The 13,043-nt window shown below is 39.2% G+C and overlaps 1 protein-coding gene across 10 annotated transcripts in view; it reads left to right on the top strand.

The window, feature by feature from the left end:
• ABCC9 (ATP binding cassette subfamily C member 9) overlaps positions 1-13,043 on the top strand; it is a 149,187-nt gene that overhangs the window by 52,506 nt on the left and 83,638 nt on the right. For all 10 annotated transcript variants that reach the window (XM_024129302.3, XM_028491076.2, XM_028491081.2 and 7 more), the window contains exons 18-19: positions 11,769-11,841; positions 12,727-12,832. In XM_024129302.3, coding sequence (XP_023985070.1) covers positions 11,769-11,841; positions 12,727-12,832 — 179 coding nt within the window. The remainder of the gene's footprint in view (positions 1-11,768; positions 11,842-12,726; positions 12,833-13,043) is intronic.

The raw sequence follows: 13,043 nt of genomic DNA, 5'->3' as shown, positions 1-13,043 counted from the left end.
GGTGTTTGCTCTTTAATTCTTCTAGGTCTTTGTTAAACATTTCTTGCATCTTCTCGATCTTTGCCTTCATTCTTTTTCCGAGGTCCTGGATCTTCTTCACTATCATTATTCTGAATTCTTGTTCTGGAAGGTTGCCTATCACCACTTCATTTAGTTGTTTTTCTGGAGTTTTATCTTTTTCCTTCATCTGGTACATAGCCCTCTGCCTTTTCATCTTGTCTTTCTTTCTGTGAACCAGGTTTTTGTTCCACAGTCTGCAGGATTGTAGTTCTTGCTTTTGCTGTCTGCCCTCTGGTGGATGAGGCTATCTAAGAGACTTGTGCAAGTTTTCTGATGGGAGGGACTGGTGGTGGTAGGGCTGGGTGTTGCTCTGGTGGGCAGAGCTCAGTAAAACTTTAATCTGCTTTTCTGCTTATGAGTGGGGCTGGGTTCCCTCACTGTTGGTTATTTGCCTGAGGCAACCCAACACTGGAGCCCACCCGGCTCTTTGGTGGGGCTAATGGCGGACTCTGAGGGGGGCTCATGCCAAGGAGTACCTCCCAGAACTTCTGCTGCCAGTGTCATTGTCTTCACTCTGAGACACAGCCATCCCCTGCCTCTGCCGGAGACTCTCCAACACTAGCAGGTTGGTCTGCTTCAGTCTCCTATGGGGTCACTGCTCCTTCCCCCTGGGTCCTGATGCACACACTACTTTGTGTGTGTCCTACAAGAGTGGAGTCTCTGTTTCTCCCAGTCTTGTCAAAGTCCTGCAATCAAATCCCACTAGCCTTCAAAGCCTGATTCTCTGGGAATTACTCCTTCTGTTGCCAGATCCCCAGGTTGGGAAGCCTGACATGGGGCCCAGAACCTTCACTCCAGTGGGTGGACTTCTGTGGTATGAGTGTTCTCCAGTGTGTGAGTCACCCACCCAGCAATTATGGGATTTGATTTTATTGTGATTGCACCTCTCCTACCGTCTCACTGCGGCTTCTCCTTTGTCTTTGGACGTGGGGTATCTTTTTTGGTGAGTTCCAGTGTCTTCCTGTCGATGATTGTTCAGCAGTTAGTTGTGATTCTGGTGCTCTCCCAAGAGGGAGTGAGCGCACGTCCTTCTCAGCATATGGTTTTTGTTTTTCTGTTTCTGACTTCACTCTGTATGACAGTCTCTAGATCCATCCACTTCACTACAAATAACTCAATTTCATTTCTTTTTTTTTTTTGGTTGGGGGTAGGAGTTTATTAATTTATTTTATTTATTTTTGCTGTGTTTGGTCTTCGTTTCTGTGCGAGGACTTTCTCTAGTTGTGGCAAGCGGGGGCCGCTCTTCATCGCGGTGTGCAGGCCTCTCACTATCGCGGCCTCTGTTCTTGTGGAGCACAAGCTCCAGACGCGCAGGCTCAATAATTGTGGCTCACAGGCCTAGTTGCTCCGCGGCATGTGGGATCTTCCCAGACCAGGGCTCAAACCCTTGTCCCCTGCAGTAGCAGGCAGATTCTCAACCACTGCGCCACCAGGGAAGCCCAATTTCGTTTCTTTTTATGGCTGAATAATATTCCATTGTATATATGTGCCACATCTTCTTAATCTATTCATCTATTGGTGGACACGTAGGTTGATTCCATGTCCTGGATCTTGTAAATAGTACGACAATGAACATTGTGGTATGTGGCTCTTTTTGAATTATGGTTTTCTCAGGGTATATGCCCAGTAGTGGGATTGCTGAGTCATATGGTAGTTCTATTTTTAGTTTTTTAAGGAACCTCCATACTGTTCTCCATAGTGGCTGTATCAATTTACAATCCCACCAACAGTATATCTTCTTTGGAGAAATTTCTATTTAGGTCTTCTGCCCATTTTTGGATTGCATTGTCAAATAGTCTTTTTTTTAAAAAAAAGTCATATTAATGAAGTATAGTTGATTTAAAATGCTGTGTTAATTTCTGCTGTATAGCAGAGTGACTGAGTTATACATATATATACATTCTTTTTCATATTCTTTTCTATTATGGTTTATCAGCAGATATTGAATATAGTTCCCTGTTCTATACAGTAAGACCTTGTTTATCCATTCTATATATAATATATGCATAATTATATTATGCATAATATAATATGCATCTGCTAATCCGAAACTCCCAATCGATCCCTCCCCCACCCCTTTCCCCCTTGGCAAGTACAAGTCTGTTCTCTATGTGTGTGAGTTTGTTTCTGTCTCGTAGGTAACTTCATTTGTGTCATATTTTAGATTCCACATATAAGTGATATCATATGGTATTTGTCTTTTTCTTTCTGACTTACTTTAGTTAGTATGATAATCTCTAGGTCCATCCATGTTCCTGCAAATGGTATTATTTCATTCTTTTTCTTATGGCTGAGTAGTATTTCATTGTATATATGTACAACATCTTCTTTTTCCATTCATCTGTTGATGGACATTTGGGTTGTTTCCATGTCTTGGCTATTGTGAATCGTGCCACAGTGAACAGTGGGTGAAGGTATCTTTTCGAATTATAGTTTTGTCTGGATATATGCTGAGGAATGGGATTGCAGGATCATATGGCAACTCTAGTTTTAGTTTTTAGAGGAACCTCCATGGTGTTTTCCACAGTGACTGCATCAATTTATGTTCCCACCAGTACTGTAGGAGGGTTCACTTTTCTCCACACCCTCTCCAGCATTTGTTATTTGTAGACTTTTTAATGATGGCCATTCTGACTGGTGTGCGGTGATACCTCATAGCTTTGATTTGTATTTCTTTAATAATTAGTGATGTTGAGCATTGTTTCGTGTGCCTGTTGGCCATCTGTATGTCTTTGGAGAAATGTCTATTTAGGTCTTCCTGAGGAAATCAACAAAAAATACCTAGAAACAAATGACAATGAAAACACCATGACACCAAACCTATGGGATGCAGCAAAAGCAGTTCTAAGAGGGAAGTTTATAGAAATACAATCCTACCTCAAGAAACAAGAAGCATCTTAAATAAACAACCTAACCTTACACCTAAAGCAATTACGGAAAGAAGAACAAAAAGACCCCGAAGTTAGCAGAAGGAAAGAAATCATAAAGATCAGAGCAGAAATAAATAAAAAAGAAATGAAAGAAACAATAGCATAGGTCAATAAAACTAAAAGCTGGTTCTTTGAGAAGATAAACAAAATTGATAAACCGTTAGCCAGACTCATAAAGAAAAAAAGGGAGAAGACTCATATCAACAGAATTAGAAATGAAAAAGAGAAGTAACAAATGACACTGCAGAAATACAAAGGATTGTGAGAGATTACTACAAGCAACTATATGCCAATACAATGGACAACCTGGAAGAAATGCACAAATTCTTAGAAAAGCACAACCTTCCGAGATTAAACCAGGAAGAAATAGGAAGTATAAACAGACCAATCACAAGCACTGAAATTGAAACTGTGATTAAAAATCTTCCGATAAACAAAAGCCCAGGACCAGATGGCTTCACAGGTGAATTCTATCAAACATTTATAGAAGAGCTAACACCTGTCCTTCTCAAACTCTTCCAAAATGTAGCAGAAGGAGGAACACTCCCAAACTCATTCTACGAGACCACCATCACCCTGATACCAAAACCAGGCAAAGATGTCACAAAAAAAGAAAACTACAGAGCAATATCACTGATGAACATAGATGCAAAAATCCTCAGCAAAATACTAGCAAACAGAATCCAACAGCACATTAAAAAGATCATGCACCATGATCGAATGGGGTTTATTCCAGGAATGCAAGGATTGTCAATATATGCAAATTAACCAATGTGATACACCACATTAACAAATTGAAGGATAATAACCATATGATAATCTCAATAGATGCAGAAAAAGCTTTTGACAGAATTCAATACCCATTTATGATAAAAACTCTCCATAAAGTAGGCATAGAGGGAACCTGTGTCAACATAATAAAGGCCATATATGACAAACCCATAGCCAACATCATTCTCAAATGTGAAAAACTGAAACCATTTCCACTAAGATGAGGAAAAAGACTATGTTGCCCACTCTCACCACTATTATTCAACATAGTTTTGGAAGTTTTAGTCAAAAAAAAGAAATAAAAAATCCAAATCAGAAAAGAAGTAAAACTGTCACTGTTTGCAGATGACATGATACTATGCATAGAGAATCCTAAAGATGCTACCAGAAAACTACTAGAGCTGATCAACGAATTTGGTAGAGTAGCAGGGTACAAAATTAATGCACAGAAATCTCTTGCATTCCTATACACTAATTATGAAAAATCTGAAAGAGAAATTAAGGAAACACTCCCATTTACCATTGCAACAAAAAGAATAAAATACCTAGGAATACTACAGATTCAATGCAATCCCTATCAAACTACCAATGGCATTTTTCACAGAACTAGAACAAAAAAATTTCACAGTTTGTATGGAAACACAAAAGACCCCGAATAGCCCAAGCAATCTTGAGAAAGAAAAACAAAGCTGGAGGAATCAGATTCCCTGAGTGCAGACTATACTGCAAAGCAACAATAATCAAGGCAGTATGGTACTGGCACAAAAACAGAAATAATAGATCAATGGAACAGGATAGAAAGCCCAGATATAAACCCACGCACATTTGGTCATCTTATTTTTGACAAAGGAAGCAAAAGAATACAATGGAGAAAAGGTAGGCTCTTCAGTAAGTGGTGCTGGGAAAACTGGACAGCTACATGCAGAAGGGTTGTTTGTTTTTTGTTATTGAAACTCAGCCGTTTGTACTCTTCCCAAGCATGATTGCTTCATAGAGCAGGCCACCACAGGAACACAGGCTGAGCACTGAGAGTTGAGATCAGCCCCAGGAAGGGGTCAGGGTTATGCAGGAACCAGAACAGATGTCTGCAGCAGTCAAGGGCCTCTGGACTTCAGAGCCAATGGAGTCCTGGAAATTAGCTGTTTAGAAGACTAGCCACATTGGCTGCTGGGGTTGTCCCACTCCCTGCACTGTCCAGTCAGAGTGAGGGATGCTCAGTGAGTGGTACAGTAAAGCCAAGAACCACATTTAATTCTCCTCTCTCTCTCCTTATTGCCCGACACCATACCTGTCCCACAATAGGCTTTTAGCAACTGGAGCAAATGCGTTACTGGATGGAATAAGCTAATGCTAGCCTTCCCTTTGCCATTAATTTGATGTGTGATTTGGGCAAATTGCTTCTCTAAGCCGTGGTCTGCCCCTCTTGAGGTGGGGATGCCATTTTAGTATGGTTGTTTTGAGGATAAGATATATCACCTGTGAATTTCAAAGAGCTGTAGTGACTCATTTTTAAAATATTTATTTATTTATTTATTTATTTACTTTTGGCTGTGTTGGGTCTTCGTTGCTGTGCACAGGCTTTTCTCCAGTTGCAGCGAGTGGGGGCTACTCTTTGTTGCAGTGCACAGGCTTCTCATTGCGGTGGCTTTTCTTGTGGCGGAGCACAGGCTGTAGGCACACAGCCTTCAGTAGTTGCAGCATGTGGGCTCAGTAATTGTGGCTCTCGGGCTCTAGAGCACAGGCTCAGTAGTTGTGGCTCGAGTGCTTATTAGTTTTTCCGCGGCATGTGGGCTCTTCCCGGACCGGAGATCAAACTTATGCCCCCTGCCTTGGCAGGTGGATTCTTAACCACTGTGCCTCCAGGCAAGTCCTGTAGTGATTCTTAATCTTGGCTGTACATTAGAATCACATATATATGTGTGTGTGTATATATACATATATGTATATGCGTATGTATGTGTGTGTGTGTGTATATATATATATATATATATATATAGGCATCATTTTTGAAAACATCTCTAGTAGTTCCCTAGACAATTATAATGTACAAGTAGGATGTGAACTAAGCTATGAAAAAGTAAGTAATGAGAGACTAGAAAGGGTCCTCTATGCTGCCAATTCTCAAATATGCCCAGAAAATAACAATATATTAGTGACTAAAAAGTGTTTTTTAATTGACATTTTCTATTCAGTGTAGTGGGAACCTAAAAATACATCTTTTCCGTGTCCTTATTCAATTTATTTTCATTTTTCATGGAAAAATGGGAGATTATCATGATTTTTTTCCCAGAATTGACCCTGCATGCACCAAAAACCCCACAAAAAAACTCCAAACCCCTGCTCATCAATGGCCTGGAGTCTGCTATTCCACTGAATGACCACTGTAGCTTCAAGTACCCCTTCAAGCTTGAATTCACCGTTTATTCATAGTGGAAATTCCCAAATTGGTTATTACTCATTTGTATTTTTGAAATCTTTTTTATTGTGAAATACAACATACCTATAGAAAAGTACATACAACACGTATGCACTGTTAAATGAAAACGTAAATACCTGTGCAACCACTACCAAGTGAAGAACATCATCAGCTTCCTCTGAAGGTCCCCCCAGCACACACTTTAGCCGCGCTCTCTCTATCTCTCCCCCGAGATATAATCACCACCCTGACTTTTGTGGTCATCATTTCCTTGATCATCCTTGCTACGTATGCCTCCCTAAAAATGTGCTTTAGTTTTTTTAAGTTTGAATATGTGCATGTATGTGTATGTGTGTTGCTTCTTCTGCTCAACATTATGTGGATATAATTCATCCATGTTGCTATGTGAAGCTGTAATTCATTCATTCTCATCACTGTGTATCGTTTCATTGTATGAATATACCAGAATTTATTGATCTGTTATACTTTTGATGGACTTTTGGTTATTTTTATTGAGGCTGTTGTGAATAATTGCTGAGTCATAGGGCTGTACATCCTCAACTTTTCTTCACAATGGCCAACTTTTCTCTAAAATGGTTGTGCCATTTTACACTTCCATTAACAGTGATTGAGGGACTTCCCTAGTGGCGCAGTGGTTGAGAATCCGCCTGCCAATGCAGGGGACACGGGGTTCGATCCCTGGTCCCGGGAGATCCCACATGCCATGGAGCAGCTAAGCCTGCAAGCCACAACTACTGAGCCCGTGTGCCACAACTACTGAAGCCCGCTCGCCTAGAACCTGTGCTCCGCAACAAGAGAAGCCACCGCAGTGAGAAGCCCACGCACCGCAATGAAGAGTAGCCCCCGCCCGCCGCAACTAGAGAAAGCCCGCGTGCAGCAATGAAGATCCAATGCAGCCAAAAATTAAAAAATAAATAAAATACATACATTTATAAAAAAGAAAAACAATGATCGAGAATTCCAGTTGGTCTCCCTCTTCACCATTGCTTCCAATATTTTGCCAAAATGTGTGTTGTGTGTTGGGAAGAGGTGCAGTTGTATCTTGCTGTGGTTTTTATTTGTAATTTTCTGATTTCTAATGAGGCTGAGCACCTTTTCCTATATATATTGACCATTTGGGTTTGGAGCTACTCTTGTGAATTGCCAGGTTATTTGTTTCCCCTGTTTAAAAATTCTGGGTACTACTTTGGCAGTTATATATGTTACAGAATTCTTTTCCCACTCCATAACTTGGCTTTTCACTCTCTTTATGGGATCAGAAATTCTTAATTTTAATGTAATCTAGTTTATAGAACTTTTCTTTTATGGCTAATGCTTTTGCCTCCTTTATGAAAACGTTTTTGGGGACTTTCCTGGTTGTCCATTGGTTAAGACCTCACTTCCAACGTCGGGGGCATGTGTTTGATCCCTGGTTGGGGAACTAAGACCCCACTTGCCATGTGGCGTGGCCAAAAATTAAAAAAAAAAAAAGAAAGAAATCTTCTTCTACCAAAAGGTATAAAGATATTCTATATTAGTTCTTAAAATCCCTGGAGCTACACCTTTTGCTTTTAGTACTTTAATTGACGTAAAATCTATTTTTGTGGTTGGTATGAAGTAAGGTTGTGATTTAGTAGGGAAATCAGTAATAAATAATTTTAGCTGTAAGTTTAGCAGTAGTAAATTTAGTGATAGTCATTTTACTGCATTTAGTAGTAAGTCGGTAAGGTCGGATTTAATTTTTTATATGATGTCGGGTTGTCCAGGCACTGTGTATCAGTCACCATACCCACTGACTTTTAGTGCCGTGTTGTCACACAGATTTCTTTCTTTATTTTTCTCTGATTTGTCTGTCCAGTATTCCACTGTTGTGATTATTATAGCTTTCTAATAAACACTGGCATTTTTTAGGGCAAGTTCTTACACCTTATTTTTTTTCTTCTAAAATATCTTAGCTATTCTTGGCCCTTTTGGAAAGAAAGACGCTTAGGTGCTCCGGAGTGTATATATCTTTTTGTACTTTTCTTTATACTTTCACTAGACGTTTCCTTACTCCTTGCTTTAATGAGGTTTTTTACAAACTATATTTTACTCAGCATTTTTATTTATTTTCGGCAGGAGAGAATGGACAATGGTGTGTGGAAGGTCCTGCCTTTAGATTTTCAAAAAATTATTTCAATTGAGGTGAAATTCACATAGCATAAAATTAACCACTTTCAAGTCAACAATTCAGTGGCATTTAGATTCCCAAAGTTGTACAACCATCCCATCTACTAGTCACAAAATATTTTTATCACCCCAAGAGGAAACCCTGTACCCATTAAGCTGTCACTCCCCATTTCCCCCTTTCTCTTGCCCCTGCCAACACCAATCTGCTTTCTGTCTCTACGGATTTACCTATGCTGGATATTTCATATGAATGGAATCATACAGTAGGTGGCTTTTTGCATTGTCTCGTTCCTGCCTTTACATTTTAATTCATCCTTTCCCTTTATCCCTGATCCTTATGCCTATATCCCCTCATTCTCCCAACATTACGGTGCCAGAAATAATATGCTCAATATATGCACTTAAACACATTCATATCCCTGTGAAATATGTAGTATTGTCATGAGCATTTATATTTTCAATTTCCTGAAATTGTTTGCTCCTTCTGGCTGCACCACTGCATTCTGTAGTATGCATCCCCACCTTTTACTTGTCCCCTAGTGATGGCTGCTGGGTTGGCCTCCATCCTTCCTCCATCACAAACCATGCTGTGATAACCATCTTTGTACCTATTCTTTTATGAACCTTTGTGGAGATTTATATATTAGCTGATTTTCCAAGGTCAAACAGCTAGTTTGGGAAGCCAGGATTTTAACCCTTATGGTGGAGAAGTGAGACGATTTTGTAAAAGGGAGGAGGGAATGGAAGGGCAAATCACAGTGGGGGGAATTCACTTTGACTCTCCTCCATCCCTCTCAAGTGAGCTCTGTTCCCTCTTATACTTCCGTGTGGGACCAAATCAGGAGGTGACACTGTATCCTTCTGGTTCTTCTCTGCTGCTTTCCAACCACATCTTTCCTCTCTCACACTCCTGTGAAGCTATAGCGTGTTGTACCTTTCTCACGTCTATGATCAGAGGACCTCATAATCACTCACCCACCTTCACTGAAGACTTAGGTGCCTGTTTCCGAGTCCAGCTTTCTACCTTAGTAAGTGCCACACCTAGATGTGATTTAAACTTCGAGGTTCACAGCCCATCTAGTATCCCAGCCCCCAAGCCCCTTAATCGACTACCCCTCCATTTCCACAAACTCACCTGCATTCACACTTGTCCACCACTTAGACTCACAGCCCCTTTGAGATCTTAGCCTCTGTTATACCAGCCAGTCACCGACATCACAGCCCTACCCTCCAGCTCCCTCAGGGCTTCACCTTCGCTGGCATTGGCTTTTTTTTCCCCCACATTATTTTTTATTTTATTTATTATTTATTTTATTTTTTTATACAGCAGGTTCTTATTAGTTATCCATTTTATACATATTAGTGTATATATGTCAATCCCAATCTCCCAATTCATCACACCACCATTGGCTTTTAACCTCATTGCAACCTGTGGTAACTTGAGCCCCTTCTTTTCTCCCAGCCCTTTCACATCCTTCTGTAGCCATTCAACCCCATGCCTTCTGCGCTCCTGTACCCAGGGTGCTAAGTTCTGTGGAGAAAACGACTTAATGGTACAAGTTGGCATGGCCAGAGTTTCATTACCTCCACCCTCGGCTGACTCTCCATGGTCCTTGGCAATCCTTTCCCATGCCTCCCTTCAGCATGATTCTCCATCACCTACAGTAGCTCTTCATCTGTCACCAATCTCCTCCCACCTTGTTCTCTCTCTCCTTTGGCTGCCTCCTGTTTCTACAGATAACCTTCCCTTTCAATTCATTGAAAAAGTAAAAGTTGTTACGGAGAGCCTCTCAGTTCCATGCTGACCGTCTCCCCAGCCCATCTGTATTTGCACTTCGTTTAGCCTGCTCTCCACTTTCTCCGAGAAGGAGGGATTCTTAGCCTTGAAGACTGTAAATTTTCTTTGAGCATCCTTTGTCACTTAGCCACTGTATCTTAAACCTCTTCCCCAGCCAGCTTTATTCATTATTTCTCATAACATGTTTCATGTTTTTCTGATCCTGAACCTGTTCTCACTGTAGTTCTTTACTCAGAAATACCTTTGCTGAAATTCAGTATATTTTCCAAAACTAGCTAAAAGGCCCTCCTTTTTCAAAATATTTTCTTTTTTTGACTCATCTCAGGTGTAAATGATTTTCCTTATGAACTGTTGCACTTTCGTCTGTCTGCCCCTCTATTTGTTACTTAGCCCATACACTCTTGCCTTGGTTTGCTACTCAATTGACTGTAAGCTCAATTGAGCAGGGAAGCAGGGAGGATGCATTATACCTTCTTTGTAGCCCACGTCAGTCCTAACGCAGGACTTCACATAGACTGGGTGCTCAGCAGGTATTTGTAAAGTGATTAGTTATTGAGCCCTTCCAGGCCACCCTCCTTCCAGGACAAATTTCATGCATATCTATGTGATGGATATTATTAAATGCCATACATTTTCCAAGCTAGAGAAAACTTACATGGAAAAACAATCTAACCTTTTCAGGTAACTTTTGCACTCTTTAGTTGTTCATTTTAAGAGCTTTTTAAGAATATTTTTAGTTATAATTTAGATATTACCAATCTATTCTGCAAAATTCCTGAACAAAAATGTGCTTAGAAATTTCATCACTTGGGGTTTGGAAACAAAATATTAATTTATGAGCAAAGTGTAGCCTTACTTTAGTTTCCTCTAATTTTTCAGGCACTTTCTCTCCCCTCATCTGTCTCTGTTCACCCTTCCAACCCTTGGGTTCTGTTATACCTCTTTCATTTCCCATTTTTGTAACTGTTAAAACTATCAAGTTTTCTTGACACATATTAAAGCAATAGATTGCTTTGGATGACTCTAAGGTCTTTTTGTTTGTTTGTTTGCTGGTTGTTGAGGTTTATACCACCAAGCAATGTTGCCTCATTTTTGTGATGTTTCTTCCTCCCTTTTACTTTTTCTTTTAAGATCAATGAAGAGTGATAAATCCACATAGTTCAGGAAACTTATTCATTTCAAAACCTTCCTTCTTAACTAGTGGAGTCATTTTGTTGGAATAATTTGTAGTTATTTCTGTTCTTTACTTTGCATCACAGGATTCTGGGAATTGCAGCAGTGAGAAAATAATCAGTGTAGCAGTTACATTGGAAAATATTTGGGTGATTGATTTTTAAGAACGTTCACATATAAATGATCCCAAATTTTCAGGGAAAATTGTTGCAAATTTTAGCAGTCTTCATAATATCATTAATTCAAAGACCCTCCTCTCACTTCCATTCTTTTTATGTTTCATTTATACCTCTAAGCAGTTATAACTCTAAATTAGAATTTCAGCAGTGTGTTCTACTGTGTTGAAAGTCTTACAGTGCTTTATAAAGAAATCTATTTTAATTGGAATAATTCTCTAACACCGCATATTTATGTAATTTTATAATTTAATTTCTGTATTCTTATTTTCTAGGTCACAAGTGGGTACTTTTCATGGGGCAGTGGTTTAGCTACCTTATCTAATATAAATATTCGAATTCCAACAGGTAAGAATCATTTGTTACTCGGGTTTGTAATTGTTAACTGTCATGACCATAGTTTTCCAACATAACCGAGCCTAACAAAAGGAGAGAAAGACTTTTTCAAGACAAACATTACTAATATTTATTTGCACCATGAAGCTCATGAACCCCTGTATCACTGTGAGGATGACTGGGAATTATAAGACCTGCCTTACACTACAGAGTGTGGACCTTTGGACAAGTTATTTACCATCCAAATGAATTGCTTTCAGTTTATTTGCTGATTTGTGGCATTTAAATAATGGAGTAGTTCATTTCTCATTTTTTTGAAGAAAGAATTTAAAGAAAGGATGTATGAGAAAATAGTTTTCTATCCCTGAGGAAACCTGATGAAGTTTTCAAGATATTTAAGACATAAATACCCAATATTTTTATTTAAAAATGTCTAGATAATTGAATAGAATTATTTTTTTGACTTGACCTCATGGTCAGTAGTTGGGATTTTTCTGTTATACATGCACATCAAAGTATTTTAAGAACAGCCCCCAAATCATTTTAAGCCCAATTATCTATTTTAGTCAAAATTGCCTTTTTATCCTGAATGAATTGAATAATAAAGGTAACACTAATCTAGATGATTTAGGCAAGTATTTCACTGCTTTCTTTACTAGTGTCAGTTATCCTCATAGCTTTAAAAATAATACATCAAGACCTATAGATTTTAATTTTTCTTCTATTTTCCAAAAAACTTAGTATCAGGGAAGGGAGCTGTTTAGAATACTTTATTGCTGGAGACGAAAACTGGCCCACTGATTGTGAAACATCAGCCTTTTCTAAATGGGTTTTGATTTTATTTTACTAAGTGAATTCCATCTCATCCTGTTATTATCCTTTGTTTCTTTTCTGTAGGTCAGTTAACCATGATTGTGGGCCAGGTGGGATGTGGGAAGTCCTCTCTTCTCCTTGCCATCCTCGGTGAGATGCAGACACTGGAAGGAAAAGTTCACTGGAGCAAGTATGTGTATTTTTAATTGGTTTCTGTTGCTCTGTCATACCTCTGATGATCTCTCAAGGGAAGAAATTAGAGCAATAGATTTCTGTGTTAGGAGTCTGAAGACCCCTCAGAAATAAGCATAGCTTAAAAAAATCAAATTAGTGGAAACTTTAAATGTTGTAAATTAAAAATTATAAAACAATTTATTACAGAGGTTTATCAGAGAGAAACT

This window comes from Physeter macrocephalus, chromosome 6 (genome assembly GCF_002837175.3).
Source record: "Physeter macrocephalus isolate SW-GA chromosome 6, ASM283717v5, whole genome shotgun sequence".
NCBI lineage: Eukaryota > Metazoa > Chordata > Mammalia > Artiodactyla > Physeteridae > Physeter > Physeter macrocephalus.
This window is presented reverse-complemented; position numbering and strand designations above follow the sequence as displayed.